At 48.5% G+C, this 20,191-nt stretch overlaps 1 protein-coding gene across 16 annotated transcripts; it reads right to left on the bottom strand.

The window, feature by feature from the left end:
* Window positions 1-6,801: 6,801 nt before the first annotated feature.
* Window positions 6,802-20,086, bottom strand: RCCD1 (RCC1 domain containing 1). Of its 16 annotated transcripts, none has more exons than XR_008507948.2 (10): window positions 19,645-20,086; window positions 18,230-18,416; window positions 17,766-18,144; window positions 17,518-17,639; window positions 14,863-14,961; window positions 14,336-14,491; window positions 13,802-13,831; window positions 13,088-13,248; window positions 11,722-11,838; window positions 6,804-7,856 (listed from the first exon to the last, which is right to left on the bottom strand). XR_008507948.2 is itself a non-coding variant. In XM_064569868.1 (9 exons), exons 2-8 carry the CDS (start codon window positions 18,402-18,404, stop codon window positions 13,097-13,099), a joined length of 1,113 nt encoding a protein of 370 aa, XP_064425938.1. In that variant the 5' UTR covers window positions 18,405-18,416; window positions 19,645-20,086; the 3' UTR covers window positions 6,806-7,856; window positions 13,088-13,096. The 16 variants fall into 16 exon arrangements, 12 of the variants coding, with proteins under 12 accessions (XP_064425940.1, XP_064425938.1, XP_054369280.1 ...); XR_010404830.1 differs by lacking the exon at window positions 6,804-7,856 and adding an exon at window positions 10,167-11,620; XR_010404831.1 differs by lacking the exon at window positions 13,088-13,248 and having other exon boundaries at window positions 6,802-7,856.
* Between the last annotated feature and the right edge of the window lie 105 nt (window positions 20,087-20,191).

The following is a 20,191-nucleotide window of genomic DNA, read 5'->3' as shown; positions in this document are numbered from 1 at the left end:
TGTGAGACCATCGCCCCAGTCAAGTCCTGTTATCCTAGGTTTTGCAAAAATCTTCTCCCAGTCTGTGGCTTCTCTTTTCCTTCTTTTAACAGTGTTTCTGAACAACAGAGGGTTAACTTTGATAAAGTCCCATTTCTCTTTAGATTGTGCGTTTGTTCTAAGAAATCATTACCTAATCCATGAGGGAACGGTCTTCTAGAAGTTTAAAATTTCAGGTTTTGCATTTATGTCTGTGATCCGTTTGGGCTCTGTGTATTTGTGTGTATGGCTCCACGTCTGACTTCAAGTGCATTTTCTTTGCATACAGATATCAAGTTGTCTAGCAACGTTAGTTGAAAGGCTGTCCTTTCTCCACTGCACTGCCTTTGTACCGCTGTCGAAAATCAGCTGTATCCATTGGTCCTAATGCCCATACTCTATGGTCTTGATTACTAAAGATTTAATATTCTTGAAACGAGTGTTAGCTTTCTAATTTTATTTTTTCATTTCTGTCACTTAAGTAGGCTCCCACCCCATGTGGGACTTGCACTCATGACTGGGATCAAGAGTCGCATGCTCTATGTACTGAGCCAGCCAGACGCTTATACCTTTAAAAGTCACTTTGGCTGTTCTAGGTCCTTTGCATTTTCATATGAATTTCAGAATTAGCTTGTCAGTTTCTACAAAAAATCGAGGATTATTGAATCTATAGAAGAATTTAGGGAGAACTGACATCTCCATTTTAGATGTTCTCTCATCGATATTTTATAGGTCATATATACAGATCTTTCACATCTCTGTCAGATTTATTCCTAAGTATTTCATATTTCTTGATGCTGCTGTGATATTCTTAAATTACAATTCCTGGTTGTTGCCTGCCTCTAGGAATACAGTTGATTTCTGTATATTGCTCTTGTATTCTGCTTGCTAAACTCACTTATTAAAAGAAAAATGAGAGGCACCAGGCTAGCTCAGTGGGAGGAGCATGCAACTCACGATCTTGGGGTTGTGAGTTCGAGTCCCATGATGAGTGCAGAGATTACTAAAAATAAACTTTAAAAGAAAAATTATCACATTTGGCACATTCCTTCATGGCTTAGCCATGAGACAACTCTGTCTCAGCCTCTACTTCTTGCTTGTGTGGAGCCTAAAGACTAGCCTGAGTGAAACCTGATGTTTTCTCAGGCTTTTCTGAGCATCTGTCTACACCAGCCCTAGGTGTGGGCTGTGCTTTCTCAGTTCCTCAGTACACGGTGGGAGCTTTAAAAGGCCTTTCCCTACGTATCTCCTTTCCCAACTTCTTTCTTCCCAGGCTTTTTTGTATGTCTGTTGCCTGTCCCAACTATCGTCCCTTCTCCAAGCTGCTGCAGCCAATTCTTGTGCCAATAAATATTTTTGGCAAAAGCCACCCAGCCTTGGGAACATGGAGTCTGACAAAACAAAGGCCAGCTCTTACTGTTGGTCTTTCCGGGAAATGCCAGAGAGGTCGAAATCCAGTCACAATTCTTTGAGAAGGACTGTATTCCTCCCTCTGGTGCCACAAACATGCACCAGAAATGTGAGCTCTTGTCCTCGTTACTCCCCTCCCCCCCCATTCCCCCCCCCCCCCCACCGGGTGTGGTCGGCAGGAGATTTAAAAAGGTCACAGCACACTTCCAGCAAAGCAACTTCTTCCCCTGGTTAGGGCAAGTTTTTGACTGGATTTCAAGAGTTCTGCAAAAGTTGACTGACAGTTTCTGCCAGTTCATTAGCTGCTTTTATAGAAAGAGCCCTGGAGTTCCCTACACCATTTTCAGTGACATTCCAGTTCTCAATGTTTATACACCTAAAACAGCTTCAAAATACACAAAGCAAAAACCAATAGAACTGAAAGGAAAAAATGGACAAATTTACCAGATAAAAAAGTCAAGGTTCTAGAAGAAACTAATCCCACCAATAACCAGCTGGACCTAATTGCAGAACACCATCCAGCAACAGCAGAAAACATGTTCTTTTGTAAAGTGCATATGGAATAGTCACCAAAATAGACCATATTCTGGATCATAAGCCTTAACAAATTTTTTAAAGATTTATTTTAGAGAGCCCATGCACACAGAGGGGCAGAGGGAGAGAATCCTCAAGCAGACTCCCCGCTGAGCAATGGAGACCAACTCGGGGCTCGATCTCACAACCCATGAGGTCATGACCTGAGCCAAAAGTAAGAGTTGGATGGACACTTGACTGACTGAGCCACCCAGGTGCCCCAAATTTTTTATAAATTTAACTGATCAAAATGTTCTCTGACCATAATGGAATTAAACCATAACAACAACAAACCCTCTCAGAAAATGCCCAAATACAATCTTTAAAAAAAGAAAGTTTCAAATGAAATTCAGATACTTTCAGCTGAACAAAAATTAAAATACGAAATATCAAAGTTTGAGATGTAGTTAAATCAATAGAGGAAATTTTTACAGTATCAAATGCTTATATTAGAAGAAAAGTCTCAATAATTTAAGCTTCTACATTAAACAACCCAAAGTAACCTCACAAGAAGAAAGGAAGTAAACTTAAGAGCAAGAAGCAACGAAGTTGAAAAGACCAAAGCAATACAGAGGAAATAAAAATCTGGTTCAAAAAAAAAAAAAAATTGGTAAACTTTTAGTGATGAGAAAATACTAGGAATCAAAGTAAGGCTATCACTACAGATTCTACAAACTTGAAAGGGATCATGAATGAATATTATAAACCATGCACAGAAATCTGACAACTCAAGTGGACAAATTCCCTGACATAAATTATCAAACTCGCCCCAAAAATAATCCGAATAGTCCTACAGCAATCAAAGAAATTTAACCCATTATTGCAAACCTTCTGAAAATGAAAACTCCAGGCCCAGATAGTATTACCAGTAGATTCTAAATAACACTAATTCTATATAATTTCTTCCAGAAAACAGTAGACAGACCACTTTTCACTCATTTTATGAGCATGACCCTGGTATCAAAACCACAGAAACACGAAACAAGAAAACTACAGACCAATATCCCTTGTGAACAGACACAAAAATCCTTAATTATAGCAAACTGAATCCAATAACCTAAAAGAATACACATCATCACAAAGTAGGGTTTACCCTGACAAGGCTGGCTCTAGATTGCTGGTGGAAATGTAAGATGGGGCAGTTACTTTGGAAAAGTCTGGTGTTTCCTTAAAAAGTTAACTTACCATGGGACCCAGCAATTTCACTCCTAGGTTTTTTTTTTTAAGATTTTATTTATGGGGCGCCTGGGTGGCTCAGTTGGTTAAGCATCTGCCTTCAGCTCAGTCATGATCCCGGTGTCCAGGGATGGAGCCCCACATCGGGCTCCCTGCTCGGCGAGGGATTTTATTTGAGAGCGAGCGAGCATGAGCAGGGGGAGGGGCAGAGGGAGAGGGACAAGCAGACTCCCTGCTGAACAGGGAGCCAGATGCGGGTCTCGAACCCAGGACCCCAAGATCAGAACTCGAGCCAAAGTCAGACATTTAACCAACTGAGCCACCCAGGCGGCCCTCACTCCTAGGTATTAATACCCAATTGAAACATGTTCACGCAAAAATATATTTACGAATGTTTACAACATTATTCATAATAGCAAAAAAGTAGAAATCATTCAACTGTTCATAAAGTATATCCACACAGTATTATGCAACCATAAAAAGGAATACATGCTACAACATGGATGAACCTTGAAAATACTGTGCTAAGTCAAAGAACCCTGACATAAAAAGCTATATGTTGTATGATTCCATTTATTTTTTTTTTATTTATTTATTTTATTTGAGAGAGAATGAGAGAGAGCACATGAGAGAGGGGAGGGTCAGAGTGAGAAGCAGACTCCCCGCCGAGCAGGGAGCCCGATGCGGGACTCGATCCCGGACTCCAGGATCATGACCTGAGCCGAAGGCAGTCGCTTAACCAACTGAGCCACCCAGGCGCCCCTATGATTCCATTTATGTGAAACATCTAGAATAGGCAAATCATAGAAATAGAAAGTGAGAGTAGTGGTTGTCAGGGGCTAGAGGTAAATGGGCAGTGGCTACTAATCGGTAAGGGGTTGCTTTGGAGGGTTAGGAAAATGTTCTGAAACTAGATTGTGGTTATGGTTGTTGCACACTGTGAATATACCAAAAACCACTGAGTTGTGTAGCTTAAAAGGGTGAACTCTGCGGTATGTAAACAATATAATTTTTAAATTAAATCACTGTAATCTACCATATTAACAAACCAAAGAAGAAAATCCACATGATCGTATCAATTGATGGAAGAAAGCATTTAACAAAATTCATGATAAAAACTTCCAGAAAATTAGGAAAAAAAGGAATGTTCCTTAACCTGATAAATGGCATCTACCAAAGTCAACTCATAGGTAACATATAACGACTAAAGACTGCATGCTTTCCCCGTAAGATCACAAGGGAAAGAGGTCTACTCTCACTACTACTATTGAATATTATACTGGAGGGTGCCCGGGTGGCTCAGGCGGTTAAGCGTTTGCCTTCAGCTCAGGTCATGATCCTGGGGTCCTGGGACTGAGTCCCATGTCAGGCTCCCTGCTCAGCCGGGAGCCTGCTTCTCCCTCTGCCTGCCACTCCCCCTGCTTGTGCTCTCTCACTCTCTCAAATAAATAAAATCTTAAAAAAAAACCCAAAAAGTATTATACTGGAATTCCTAACCAGTGCAATAAGGCAAGAAGAAAGAAATGACATATAGGGGCACCTAGGTGGCTCAGTTGTTAAGCGTCTGCCTTCGACTCAGGTCATGGTCCCAGGGTCCTGGGATTGAGCCCCGCATCGGGCTCCCTGCTCAGCGGTGAGCCTGCTTCTCTCTCTCCCACTCCTCCTGCTTGTGTTCTTTCTCTCGCTGTCTGTCAAATAAATAAATAAAATCTTTAAATAAATAAATGCTCCTTCCTTAAAAAAAAAAGACAGATTGGAAAGAAGAAATTAAACTGTCTTTATTCACAGACGTGATTGTGTGGATTCCAAGGAACCTACAAAAAGCTCCAATTAGTAGCTTAGCAAGGCCATAGAACACAAGGCTAACCTACAAAATCAACCTCATTTCTACATACTAGCAATCAACAATCGAAAACTAAAATTTGCAAAACAGCATTTAAAATAACTCCAAAACAATGAACTACATACACCTAGGTATAAATCAAACACAACACATATCAGTATCTGCTGAAAACTGTAGAATACTGACGGAAGAGATAAAGCCTAAACACATATACTATACTCTTGGATTGGAAGACTCAACATAGTGAAATATCTGTTCTCCCCCAAATGATCTATAGATCTAATGTAGTTCCATTCAAAGTCCCAGCAGAATATTTTTGGTAGATAGATACATTAACATACATTATATGGAAACACAAACTAGAATAGCCTAAGAATTTTTTAAAAGAACCAACTTAGAGGACTCACCCTATCTAATTTGAGGCTAGTTATATAGCTATTGCAATCAAGACAAGGTGGCATTTATTGGTGAAAGGACAGAAACGGGTCAGTGAACAGAACAGTGAGTCTATAAAGACCCACACAAATGTAGTCAAATGGTTCCTGAAGAAGGTGCAAAGGCAAGACAGGATAGTATTTTCAACAGATGGTGTTGAATAATTAGATATTCACATGCCAAACAAAGCTCTACCTATGCCTCACTCCTTATAAGGCAAAACTTAGATCAAAGATCTAAACATTAAAATCTAAACCAATGTTTCTTTTAGAACAGAAAACACTCATGGTGTTTGGTTAGGCAGAATTCTTAGTTAGGACATCAAAAACATCCATAAAAGAAAAAAAATGGCGAGTTGGACTTGAGTCATTTTTAAGACTTGCTTTGCACGAGATACTGCCAAGAGACTGAAGAGACAAATCACCAACTAGGAGAAAATATTTGCAAGTCATGTATCTGATGAAAGACACGTATCCAGAATATATTTTATTTTATTTTTTTTAAAGATTTTATTTATTTATTTGACAGAGAAAGACACAGCGAGAGAGGGAACACAAGCAGGGGGAGTGGGAGAGGGAGAAGCAGGCTTCCCGCCGAGCAGGGAGCCCAATGTGGGGCTCGATCCCAGGACCCTGGGATCATGACCTGAGCCGAAGGCAGACGCCCAATGACTGAGCCACCCAGGCGCCCCCAGAATATATTTTAAAAACTCCCAAAACATAAAAGGAAACAACTGGACTACAGGAGGGGAGGGGTGCAAGCCCTATCAAAACAAAATATCCTACAGAGCTTCTATGATGCAATGTGGTACGGACCAGATCAGAACAGAAAGTCTAGAAATAGACTCAAATACATATAGAACCTAGGTACAAGATAATGGTGGCATATGGGTGTGGACATAATGGCTAGCTGCTTGAAAAAAGATCAAAATGAGGCAGATGGTAGAATGACGGAAGCTGGGGGTGGGTGTGCGGGGCTTAAGGACTTAGTGTTTAATGGGTATAGAATTTCAGTAGAGAATTTTTAAAAAGTCCTGGAGGTGGATGGTGCTGGTTGCACAACAATGGGAATGTACCTAATACCACTGAACTATACACTTAAAAACGGCTAAATGGTAACTTTTATGTTAAGTATATTTTACCACAAGAAAAAAAAGGGGCGCCTGGGTGGCTCAGTCATTAAGCATCTGCCTTCAGCTCAGGTCGTGATCCCAGGGTCCTGGGATCCACCCCTGCATCGGGCTCCCTGCTCAGTGGGGAGCTTGCCTCTCTCTCGGCCTCTGTTGCTCCCCCTGCTTGTGCTTGCTCACTCCCTCTCTCTGTGTCAAATAAATAAATAAAATCTTAAAAAAAAAAAGGTATCTTAAAGACACCACAGTCAGGAATAATTTCTAAGTCAAATATGTGTACATACACCAATTAACCATAAAGGGAAATGCTGATAAAGTTGATATTAAGCACTTTTATTGATCAAAAGTTGTTGTTTGTTATCTGTAAAACACTCTGAGCATTACTTGGCACAGAGTAACATTTAACACAAACTGGTTAACACCAAAAGATACCACACAGACTGAAAAACCAACATGGCAGAAAACATTCTCAACATGTAACCATTAAGGGACTTTACAGAAAAATTTAAAAGGGCAGAAAACGGAAACAGGCATTTAAAACAGAAAAACTCCAAATGGCCAATAAATAAATGAAAGGCTGCCCAACCTCCCTAGTACTGGGGGAAACACAAACGGAAACCGCCGCATGTCCGCCTGGTGTTTGAGCCGCTACGAACCCCACGCTGCTGGTGGGGCTACACAGTGTTCTGGTAAAGATACCTCGGCCGCCAGTTCTACTCTGAATATTCTGCAGATGAACCTGGACACATGTGCACGAGGCTGGTGACCAACAATCAGAAACAAAAATGACCATCGGAGAGGATTCTGGGAAAAGGCAGAGAAGGAAGTACCCGTCTCCACACCTAGACGACGATGGCGCTGGCAGAATCGGTTTGGTGTAACTGTTCTGGAACCCGAGATTGCTGAAGGCTTGCCACTTGCAGGGGGAGGCGTGGATGGTAAAAACTGTGATGAACTTTGGGCAGTTTCAGCTCCGCACAGTGGCGGCCACCCCCCGCCGCCCCGCCACCTGGCAGCAGCTGTCCAAATATTCCCCAAGCAGCCGCCACACAGTTCTAAGAGTCAGGGTGGGCAAAAGGAACCTGTCCTCCAAAAGCAGGGCTCTGTGTTCTGGGTGCTGCTTCTGATCACGGGGGTGCGGAAAGGCAGGCGGCCAGGGTTGCGGTACCTCCGCGCATCGTTGCAGGTCTGTCCCCACTCTGGTTCAAGCGACTTCCAGGAGATTTGAAGGGCCGGTGCCTTTTGGTTCCCCCTTCATTTTTCACTTTTCACCTTTTAGAAGGAACCACACATTAAAGACCGGCACATTGGGGGCATCTGGGTGATGCAGTCAGTTGAATGTCCGACTCTGATTTCTGCTCAGGTCGTGATTTCAGGGTTGTGAGACCAAGCCCTGCAATGGGCTCCACATTCAGCAGGGAGTCAGCTTGAGATTTTCTCTCCCTCTCTCTCTCTCTCTCTCTGCCCCTCCCCTCAATGCTGCACACACATGCTCCCTAATAATAAATAAATCTAAAAAAAAAAAAAAAAAAAAGACTAGCGCATTCCAAAACTTCTGCATATGTGGGGAAAATTAGAAAGGGATTGTGTATGCCCAAGGAAAGGCTTAGAAAAGACATAAGAAGACAAAGTTTACACCTCAGGCTGACTCTTGGTACAGAGACAGCTTACAATAAGAAAAAAAATAACAAAAAACAGCAATCCTTGGAAAGAGGGGAGAATCCAATTTCCAGAGTTACCACATTACTGGATTCAAATGTCCCCTGTTCAACAAATGTCAAAAGGTTTACAGAGAAACAGGAAAGTATGCCAATTCAAAGAAAAAAATAAAGGATCTGTCCCTGAAAAGCTTAATGGCAGACATGTTTGACAAAGGCTTTCAAACAATGGTCTTAAACATGCTTAAAGAGCTAAAGGAAGATGTGGAGAAAGTCAAGAAAGCGTGTGAACAAGACGGAAATATTAAGGAGATGGAAAACCTAAAAAGACATTCTGGAGCTGCGAAGTATAGTTCTCAAATTAAAACCTCACCAGAGGGAGTCAAAGGCAGAGTTGAGCAGGCAGAGGAAAGAATCAGATACTGAAGACAGGACAATGGGGATGATTGAGACTGACGAGCAGAAAGAAAAAAGGACTGAGCAAAAGCGAACAGAGCCTAACAGACCTCTAGGACATCAACTCAAGGCCAACACCTACATCATGGGAGTCCCGGAAAGAGGAGAGAGAAAGGGGCAAAGAGAGCATTTGAAGAAATAATGGCTGAAGACTTCCCGAATTTGAAGAAAGACATGACTATAAACATCCCAGAAGCTCAATGAACTCCCAAGTAAGATGAACTCAGACCCATATTAAGACACATCACAAATTTTCAAAAGACAAAGAGCAAAACTTAAAAGCAGCAAGAGAGAAGCGAATCATCACATACAAAGCATCCTCAACAAGATCAAGTAACGTGAAACCATAGGGAGAAATGAAGACCTCAATAAAGGTAAATACATTGGCAATTATAAAATCTCTTATTGTACAACTGGCTTGTAACTGTACTTTTTGTTGTCCATGTGACTTAAACTAATTCATTCAAAGAAAAACAATTATTAATGTAAAAGGTAGTTTCACTGTACCTTTGGTTTGTTAACTCCAAATCTTATTTTCTACATGATTTGGGAGACTAATGCATTTAAAAGAATTATTAGTTCATGTTCTGTAATTTTAGGACATCAACAACAAAGGGGTGGGGGCAGAGCTATATAGAGGAGAGAGTTTTTCCAGGTTATTAAAGATAAGTTGCTATAAATTCAAATTAGAATGTTACAATTTTGATATTAAATGTAATCCCTGCAGCAGCCACAAAAGAAATAGCTATGAGGTTGCACAAAAGGACACAAAGAGATTTAAACATTTCACTGCAAAAAAAAAAAATCACCCTAAACACAAAAGAAGAAATGCAGGAAATAAGGGACCAAAAAGTGACAGTATGTAGAGAAAACAAATAGCATGATGACAGAAGTCAGTCCCTCCTCATCAGTAATTAGTTTAAATGGAAATGGGTTTAATTCTCCAATCAAAAGACAGCGATTGGGGGGCGTCTGGGGGACTCAGCTGGTTAAGCGTGTGCCTTGGCTCTGGTCATGATCTCAGGGTCCTGGAATCGAATCCCACTTTGGCCTCCCTGCTCAGCAGGGAGCCTGCTTCTCCCTCTGTCCCTCCCCCCTGCTCGGGCTTTCTTTCTCTCTCAAATAAATAAAAAATTTTTTTTTTAATTTATTTATTTGACAGAGAGAGACACAGCGAGAGCGGGAACACAAGCAGGGGGAGTGGGAGAGGGAGAGGCAGGCTTCCCGCTGAGCAGGGAGCCCAATGTGGGGCTCGATCCCAGGACCTGAGATCATGACCTGAGCCGAAGGCAGACGCTTAACGACTGAGCCACCCAGGCGCCCCAATAAATAAAATATTTTTTTAAAAAGACAGCAATTGGGCGCCTGGGTGGCTCAGTTGGTTCAGCAACTGCCTTCGGCTCAGGTCATGATCCTGGAGTCCCGGGATCGAGTCCCGCATCGGGCTCCCTGCTCGGCAGGGAGTCTGCTTCTCCCTCTGGCCCTCCCCACTCTCATGTGCTCTCTCTCTCTCATGCTCTCTCTCAAATAAATAAATTTTTAAAAAATCTTTAAAAAAATAAAATAAAAAAGACCGCAATTGGCATAATGGCTAAAAACACATGTACAACTGTATGCTGCCTACAAGAGGCTCACTTAAGATCCAAGACATACGCAGGCTGAAAGTGAAAAGATGTAAAGAGATATTCCAAGCAAACAGACATCAAAAGAGAGTAGGAGCTACACTAATATCAGACAAAATAGACTTTCAATCAAAAAAGGTACATGACTCAAAAAAGAACATTACATATTAATAAAAGGCTCCATACAGCAAGAAAATATAAAAATTATCAGCATTTACACACCTAATGACCATTAAAATATGTGAAGCAAAAACTAGCAGAATTGAAGGGAGAAACAAGTTTTTTTATTAACATATAATGTATTATTTGTTTCAGGGGTACAGGTCTGTGATTCATCAGTCTTACATAACACCCAGTGCTCATTACAACACATACCCTCCGCAGTGTCCATCACCCATTACCCCATCCCCCAGCCTCCTCCCCTCCAGCAGCCCTCGGTTTGTTTCCTGAGATTAAGAGTCTCTTACGGTTTGTCTCCCTTCTGGTTTCGTCTTGTTTCATTTTTTCCTCTCTTCCCCTATGATCCTGGGAGAAACCAGTTCTGCAGTAACAGTTGGGAGACTTCAACATCCCACTCACAATAACGGACAGAACAACCAGACAGAAGGAAACAGAGGACGTGCATCACACAGTAAACTAACTGGATCTGACAGACATATGCACAACACTCCAGCCAAGAGCAGCACATACATTCTTCTCAGGTGCACATGGGACACTCCCCACAACAGACCACATATTAGGCCACAAATTAAGTCTTAAAGATAACATACAGAGCAGTCCCTATCAAAATACCAACAGCATTTTTCATAGAACTAGAATAAGCCTAAAGTTTGCATGGGACCACAAAAGATCCTGAACAGCCAAAGCAATTTTGAGAAGCAAAAACAAGACCAGAGGTATCACAATTCCAGACTTCAAGTTATATTATGAAGCTGTAGTAATCAACAGTATGGTACTGGCATAAAAATAGACACATAGATCAGTGGAACAGAATAGAAAACCCAGAAACAAACCTACAATTATATGGTCAATTAATCTTTGACAAAGCAGGAAAGAATATCCAATGGGAAAAAGACAGTCTCATCAACAAATGGTGTTAGGAAAACTGGACAGCCACACGCAAAAAAAAACCCCAAAACCCCCAAACAAAAAACTGGACCACTTGCTTTCACCACACACAAAAATAAACTCAAAATGGATTAAAGGCCTAAGTGTGAGCCCTGAAACCATAAAACTCCCAGAAGGGAGTACAGGCAGTCATCTCTCTCACACGGCAGCAACACTTTTCTAGATACGTCTCCTGAGACGAGGGAAATAAAAGCAAAAATAAACTATCAGGACTTCATCAAAATAAAAAGCTTCCGCACAGTGAAGGAAACAACCAACTAAAAGGCAGCCTACCTCCAAAGAAGACATGCAGATGACCAACAGACACACGAAAAGATGCTCCACTTCACTCATCATCAGGGAAACGCAAATCGTAACACAATGAGAGATCACCTCACACCGTCAGAATGGCTAGAATCGAAGACAAATATCAAGTGTTGGCAAGGATGTGGCAAAAGAGGAACCCTCCACTGGTGCAGCCACTGTGGAAAACAGACCATCCTCAAAAAGTTAAAAATAGAATTACCCTACTGAGTGTTTACCCAAAAAATACAAAAACATGAATTTAAAGGGATACATGCATCCCTATGTGTATAGCAGCGTTATTTACAATAGCCAATTATGGAAGCAGCCCAAGTGTCCATCAATAGATGAATGGGTAGGTACGCCTGGGTGGCTCAGTCGTCAAGCGTCTGCCTTCGGCTCAGGTCATGGTCCCAGGGTCCTGGGATCGAGCCCCGCATCGGGCTCCCTGATCCACAGGAAGCCTGCTTCTCCCTCTCCCACTCCCCCTGCTTGTGTTCCCTCTCTCACTGTGTCTCTCTCTGTCAAATGAATAAAATCTTAAAAAAAAAAAAAAAAAAGACAGGGGTGCCTGGGTGGCTCAGTCGTTAGGCGTCTGCCTTCAGCTCAGGTCATGATCCCGGGGTCCTGGGATCGAGCCCCGCATTGGGCTCCCTGCTCAGCGGGAGGCCTGCCTCTCCCTCTCCCACTCCCCTTGCTTGTGTTCCCTCTCTCACTGTGTCTCTGTCAAATAAATAAATAAAATCTTGGGGAAAAAAATGGTTAGGATAATATATTTTTATGTGTATTTTAACTCAATAAAAGAAAAAATGACCAACAAAAGAATATATAAGGAGGTGTATTCACAGGATGGAATACCGTTAACAATAAACATGAATGAACTTCAGGGCACAAGGCAGATGGATAACAAACAAGACACAAAGGAACATATCCAAAATGACTTCATTTACATAAAGTTCAAAGCAAACAAACTAAACTCTATTGACCAAGGATGCATACAAGGGTGATACAACTCTAAGTGAAAATAGGTAAGGAAAGATGACCAAGATGACCCCTGCCGGTCCCCAATCTTGGCACGATCTCAAATCACCTTGGGTTGGCTGGGGGAGCTTTGAAATCTACCCCCTCCAGGCTCCGCGCCCAGAGGTTCGGATTTCACTGTGTCTGCAGTGCGGGCCTTGGGCATGCCCTTCCAGAGCTCCGGAGGTGTCACCAACACGAGGACAAAGTTGACGACGCGGCTCTGCGGTGAGGGCAGACGCGGGGCCTCTGGGGTGCCGGCAATGGTTTCCTTGGCTGGGGTGAGGTTCACTGGTGTGACTGGATCATTAACTATACATTCATTTCACGCCCTTACCCGTGGCTGTCAGCTCTCCCCTCTCTCCACAGCACACACGTACGTGTTCCAGAGCCCACAGCTCACGGCCCTGACTTGGAGCTGCTTATCTACAAAATATTCCACACGGCGGGGCCGATCCAAGCTGGTCGTGTCCTTGTGGCCAAGCTGTCCATATTTACCTAAAGGGAAATGAGCCGCTTGGCCATCCTCCCCCCTGGGCCTTGGGGCTTGTCCCCTCCAGGAAGGAAAATCAGCCCATCAACCAAAGTGTGCAGGGCTTGAGCCACCACTCCGCTGGTGTCTGCTCTGGAAATTCAGGAGGCCAGCGCCACAGAGCCTTCGGGGCCACGCTGCCCCCCAGGTCCCCAAGAGGCAGCTGCCACCAGCCACACCAGGCAAGATGCTCTTCCAGGTTCTCTGCTCCTAACCCCAGACCCCAATGCCAGACCAAGAGAGGTGTCATAAATGCTGCCTAACTCTTCCCTCAAGACAATTTTTCAGAAAGATACACGGGAAGTACCAATATCTACTACTCTCCCATGTGGTCTCTGACTCCAGTGCGCTTAGATCTGTTCTAGGCAAGGGAATATGCAGCATTTCCGTCCCAGACTTCCCAGGGGTCAGGCCGAGGCCCCTGCTTCCGCCTGCCGCATGGTTGTCGTCTCCTGCCCTCTGCCCCCGGGCCCCTTCCTCCCCTGGTTTAAGCATCACACAAACAAACCTTTTACTTACCCCAGCCCCAGGTGTACAGCTCGCCAGTTCCTACAACCAGAAGGACAGTAAGGGGGTGTCACAGGCATTTGTCTAGCATGACCTGACACGGTCCAGAGCCAGCACCTTCTAAGTGTCCTGAGCTCTGCCTGGCATAGCACAGCATATTCTCTAACAACTGTCTAATCACACCCGGGGCGGGAGAGGATCCAGGTGGAAGAAGTTTACCTTCCTGGACGCCAACTGGTCAGCCGGGCTCTCACAGCTACCGAGTTCAGGAGGCTTAGCACCTGGACCGCTCGGACCAAGCGGCCGGCAAACACTAGCGTCCTTCCAGAAGGAGGGGCCTTCGCGGCCTGACAGCTGGGGGGCTACCGTTAAAGCCCCATGGGGGTTGGGGCTATTTTCGCTGAGGGAGGTGGCTACTCAGTACTTGTCAGAGACACTCAAAGTCGAAGTTTTTAAGGGGATCACAGCCTTGTCTGCAGCACCAGCTAAGGGATGGGGTGGAGGCCTTCCTGCTCCATCGTCAGCCGCCCGCCCAGCCCCACTCACTTGTCACCACGGCTGTGTGCCGGGAGCCACAGCTGGCCTTGACTGCATCTGCGCCCCCAGGGAGATCCAGTAAAGCTGGGAAGGGCTGGAGGGCTATGAAGGGGGCCGGGGCTCCGTCCTCACCCCCGCTGGGGCCACCTTCATTCAGTCCGCTGGCTTCAAAGAAGCAGCAAGAGAGAGTGAGGAGGATCGTGACCGGTAACGTGGAGCACTGGCTACACCTTAGCCATCCAGGACCTCAGGCGGCACGACAGCTCCAAGAGGCCCCTGCCATCGACACCACGGCTGCCTCTCCCAGACCCCGCGTTCCCCAGAAGCGCTGGAGTTGACAGGTCAGGGGGAGTGCGCTGAGGAGGCAGGCATCAGCCCTGCCATACCCCCATCCCTCCCCAGAGCCCGGAGTCCTACAGAGGGTCCTGGGGTCCCAAGGATGTCCCGTGTCCCTTCTGAGCACTACAAGGTCTCAGGCCAGCATGTGGCCAGGAGTCAGGAAGGACAGAAGCATGCGTGGAAGAACTGACCCTCACCTTCCCTTGCAACTGTCTTTCCATCCTCTGCCAGGCTCCTGGTGGGCAAGGCCAGCTGCCCGGACTCATTCCAGCCCCAGATATAAATATCCCCAGTCTCTGAAAAAGAGATGCAGGGGACCCATTAAACAGACTGTGAATCGCACCCTCACCCTCCTAAGGCCCCTGAATCCGTCCAAACGCCCGCATTACCCACTAATGCTGCCCCGCCCAGGCAGCCCTCTGGCCAGTGCCTCCCACAGGCCCCAGCAGCTTCCTGGTCTTTTTTTTTTTTTTTTAAATTATTTATTTATTTGACAGAGAGACAGAGAGAGAGTACAAGCAGGGAGACCAGCAGAGGGAGAGGAAGAGGAAGAAGCAGGCCTCCCGCCGAGCAGGGAGCCCAATGCGAGGCTCGATCCCAGGTCACCGGGATCATGACCCGAGCCGAAGGCAAACGCTCAACCCACTGAGCCACCCAGGTGCCCCAGCTTCCTGGTCTTACAGGCTCCCTTCCCCCTCAAGTGCTTCCGGCTTTTTTTTTTTTTTAAAGATTTTATTTATTTATTTGACAGAGAGAGAGAAAGAGACAGTGTGAGAGGGAACACAAGCAGGGAGAGTGGGAGAGGGAGAAGCAGGCTTCCAGCCGAGCAGGGAGCCCGATGCAGGGTTCGATGTGGGGCTCGATCCCAGGATCCTGGGATCATGACCTGAGCCGAAGGCAGTCACTTAACCAACTGAGCCACCCAGGAGCCCCCGTCCTTTTCTTTAAACAGGGTCTCCTGGATCTTCCTCTCCAGTTTCACTTTTTCCCTTTGTTGCTAAATTGCCCCCGGCCCACCTTCCACGCGTGAACCGGCCGAGCGCCATCTTGCACAACGCTGCCATGACGACAGTTCGGAGACCTGAAGGAAGCCTCCTTGAGAACAGCCCCCAGGCACACTTTCTTTTTTTAAGTAACACACATAATAGACCCTAAGAACACCCTTGGGGCATAAGGTCCTTGGATCTGCTCTGGAGAGGGAACAGACACAGAATTATTCTCGAACATTCTCCTCCTGGGTGTTCGCCCAGCACGGGCTCCCAGCCTCTAGGGCTATAAAAGCAGGTCTGACAGGAGGGGGCAGCGGTCACAGCTGCGTTGCAGCCGCCCAAGACGAGTCCGGAAGCTCCTTTAGTAAACCGTTTCTTGTCAAGCTGGACTTGTGGACCTTTTTCTTTGGTCTAGAACTCCTTTGGAGATTGCTTCGCATAAACTTAACTTTCACGCAACACGTCACCACACACACTTCAGAAATGTATCCCTGGAAATTCCCAACGGCCTCCGTTTCAAACCCACTGAGCCCACGACACCCCTTTCCTCAGCCCCACCCACCACTGGTCCCAGTGAAGGCCTCTTCTGGAAGCCCTCACCTTCCTTTCCTCTCATGTAAAAATTCACTAATGACAGCAGCTCATTTTTATCAAATGTTTACTTTGTGCCAGAATTTTAAGCACTTTTCAAATATGATCATTTAATTATCAGAAGAGCCCTACGGAGGGTTATAGGACAACATCCCTGTTTTATTCGTGAGAAAACAGGGGACGCGAAGAGGTGAAGTGCTCTGCCCAAGGTCACAGGGGCAAAGTGATGATCTGAACCTAACAAGTCCGGCCTGAAGCATCTGTGCTCCAACTCTAACAAACTTAAGACCTCAAATTTCTAGCAACCCGAAGTGGGGGACTTCCCATCTGGCTGTTTCTAGTCTTCTCTTCCCGTCCCTCCGGTCCAGTAGTTTCCACGCGTGGCTGCCACGCCAGACCCCTGACAGGAGACTGTGGGGGTGGGGGTGCAGGCACACGACGTTTTTAAAGCTGCCCCCCCACCCCCGGGGACAGAAGCGGCCGCCAGAGCCCCAGGTGCAGACCCTTGCAAAGACCGCCTGCTCCCAGCCTCACCCAACAGCCTAGCAATCAGCTACAGCTGGGTGGCCTGCCAGGGCGGTGGACTTACGATCCCAAACGAAGGTCCTCATTCTGGGCTCACCCTCACCACCATCATCCTCCCTGTGGACATCTGCGTGTCTGTGTGCCACACGTCATGGCCACCTGACGCCCTGCACCCTTTCTCCTCCATTCTCCTCAGCTCAGCTGCCTCCTCACCCCTTCCTGCGCCCTTGCGGAGTGTTTTAGAAACGCAGCCCTGGCTGGAGGCGGAGGCCTGGGAGAGGTAGGGAGCCCACCATCAGAAGACAGCAAACACTGGGGCACCTGGGTGGCTCAGTCGTTAAGCGTCTGCCTTCGGCTCAGGTCACGATCCCAGGGGCCTGGAATCGAGCCAGGCATCGGGCTCCCTGCTCAGCGGGAAGCCTGCTTCTCCCTCTCCCACTCCCCCTGCTTGTGTTCCTGCTCTCGCTGGGTCTCTCTCTGTCAAATAAATAAATAAAATCTTAAAAAAAAAAAAAAAGAAGAAGAAGACAGCAAACATCTGCAACAGTCACAGTGCGAGTGGGTAATAGCCCGGGCAGAGGGCTGACCTGGAGAGGCACTGAGGAGTCCTGAAAGACCTGGCTGGTTAATATGGGATGAACGTGGAAGGAGGCCTCGCTAGACTACCCACCAACACTGGAAGAGGAGGAGGAAGGTGTGGAGCCTAGGAGACCTTGAGTTTGTCCAGAGAAGCACTATGTCACTTACCACTCACACACACGGAGTGCCAGCCACCGGCGGCCACCTCGGCCATGGGAAGGCCCTGCAGCGCCTCCAGCAGTCTCGGCTCCGGCTCGGCCTCCAGAGTCCCGTGGCCCAGCTGTCCGTGCCTGCGCAAGGGAGAGCGCAAGCGGGTCCTCCTCCGCTTCCTTCCCCAATCACGCGCGCGGGCCCCCACTCGGAGCCACGTTTATCCGCCCCCGCCCCGCGCCCCCATCCGGCCACGCCCCCCTCACCTGCCCTGGCCCCAGGAGAACACCTGGCCCGCCTCGTCCAGCAGCAACGCGTGCTCGGCGCCCAGCTCCAGGCGGCGCGCCCGCAGCTCCGGGGCCAGAGGCCGGTAGAAGGGCGGCCGCGGACTCACGTAGGCGCGCGCGCCGGGCAGCAGGGGCAGCGCCGCGGCCTGGGCCTCAGCGCCCGCGCCGTCTGCCCCCTCGGCCTCCGGCACCAGCGTGTGGGTCCACAGGGGCTCCCCGCGCAGCGCGCAAGCCGGCGCCCAGGCCTGCAGCTCCGGGCCGGCGCGCAGCACCACGAGGAGCGCCTCCGAGGCCCACGCGTCCCTGCAGCCGCCCGCCGCGCCGCCCGCCGCGCCCGACAGCTGCACCTGGCCTCCACCTGCGAGAGCGGAGAGCGGGCTGGGGAGCGGCCGGGCCACGCACCCGGGGCCCGGGGCGCAAGCGGGACGGAGGGGGGCGCTCACGGGTCACGACGGCGGTGTAGCTCCAGCTGGCGCTCACGCGGCGGACGTCGGCGCCCGCGCCCGGTGTCCGCAGCGGCTCGGGGCTGTGCACCTGGCGCCCGCGCCCCGAGCCCAGCGCCTGCCCGAAGCCGCAGAAACCGAAGCCGAACCAGGACCCGCGGCGCTCCTCGGCCATGCCGGCCGCCACCTGAATGGGGTGGGAGGCGGGACAGCGTTAGGAATCCCACCAGACTGAGGACGATTCTGGGCTGCCCAGAATGGGGGCACTTGCCGTGCCTTCCCTTTGACTCAAGCAAGCTCATTGCTCCACGGAGTAGGCACCAGGTATTTAAGCCGGGCGGTCCCGCCCCCTGCAGCCTCTCCCTTAGACGCTGTCCTAGGATGTGAGCCCCTCCGGCTCCCAGTGTCAGGCACATTATCCCATGTCATCTTGGGAACCAGAATTACCCCCATTTGACAGAGGAGACTCCTAGAGAAAGTAACCGTTACACAATCACATAACTTAGGACCAAGAAGGGCAGAGGCCGAAATCAAGGCCCCGCGACTCCACATACAGTGCTCTTCCCACCAGGGCAAAGCAGAGCGTTTGGGAGACAGCGCCCTGTGCGGGTTCAACCAACTCCAGGGTTCACGTGTTTGCCGCTGTGCCTGTGTCCTTGGTCCCTTTACTTAAGCTTTCTGAGTCCAGTTCAGTTTCTTCAGTTTTACAAAGGCAGGGGATAGGAGAGGGTGCTGTCTGTACGTACCTTGTAGAACTGTGCGGAACAGATGGAAATAAACGGTTCACGTACTGGCACATATCACGACAGGCACAAGGCAAGTACTAGCTTATCAAATCCAGGACTTAGAGATGATTTTAGAAAGTCCAGTGGTACTTACTGGTTTTCAAGGGACCTATATAAACACAATTTCAACTGGACCTCACCTAGTCATTTATTCGTTCTGCAAGCATTTATTGTTGCCTTCCCTTGGGCGGATGAGAAAGACGGCTGTCTGCCCCCAGAGAGTTCACACATAAATCGGGAAGCGAATACACTGTCCCGTGGTTACAAAAACAACGCCGCTTTTTCCGTACAGCATGTTCGGCTTTGAAGTCAGCTATGGGGTCCCTCCTGAGACCAAAGCTCCTTGACCCAGACCTGGGCTCCTAACCCAAGGGGGCCTCTGACCTTGATCTTGACCCTGTGCCCTCCACCCTCCTCGGGCAGCTCCTCCCGGCGGGCAGTCTCGAGGGAGCAAGAGCGGGGATGCACGGCAGCCGCCCAGGACCCGGGTGCCGGCCGCCGCGGACTAAATGTTTGAAGAGCCGCCCCCCGGGCCAGGCGCCCATTGGCTGCCGCAGCCTCCCCGGGCCAATCGCCGGCGAGGGCGGTGACGTCACCGCTCGGGGCGGGCGGTCGCAGGGCGGTGCTCACCTCGGTACCCGCAGTCCCGGCCGCGGCCTCTCCGGCCCGAGCGCTGTCGAGCCGGCCCGGGGGCGTGCGCTGTGCCGCTGCAGCCTCGGGTGTGAGGTGGGGTAACCTCCGGTGGGCGCGGACCCGAGGCAGAGGTGGGCCGGACGGTCCCGCCCCCTGCAGGCCCGCACGGAGCTCGGGTTAGAATCCGAGCTGCAGGGCTGGCGAGGAGCGACCGCGGCGACACGGGCACCCCGCCGTTCCCCTCAGCCCCGGACGGCGGCAGCTCACGACCCACACGAGAGGGTGTGATGCCCAACCGGAAGCAGTCGTACTAGGCGGAAGGCCATTGGCTCGGGGCCTGTCACTCGTCTCTGCGAGCCAATGAGCTTCAACCTGGACTCCCAGACCGGAAGCGGGTTCTCGCGGCTCTCTGCCCCGGCGGGCGGTGGAGCTCTCGCCCTCCCCTGGATCAGCTACAGGATTTTTCCGTGAGGGAAGAGCAGGCCAGGACGACACACGAACCCCAAATCCAGCGCACTGCCCAGTGGGGGCCACTGGGAACGCT

Source organism: Mirounga angustirostris, unplaced genomic scaffold, assembly GCF_029215605.1.
Source record: "Mirounga angustirostris isolate CCGP_5_RB_7025 unplaced genomic scaffold, mMirAng1.0.hap1 SCAF_9, whole genome shotgun sequence".
Lineage (NCBI taxonomy): Eukaryota > Metazoa > Chordata > Mammalia > Carnivora > Phocidae > Mirounga > Mirounga angustirostris.
The sequence above is the reverse complement of the archived record's forward strand: the minus strand, read 5'-3'. Positions and strand labels throughout refer to the sequence as shown.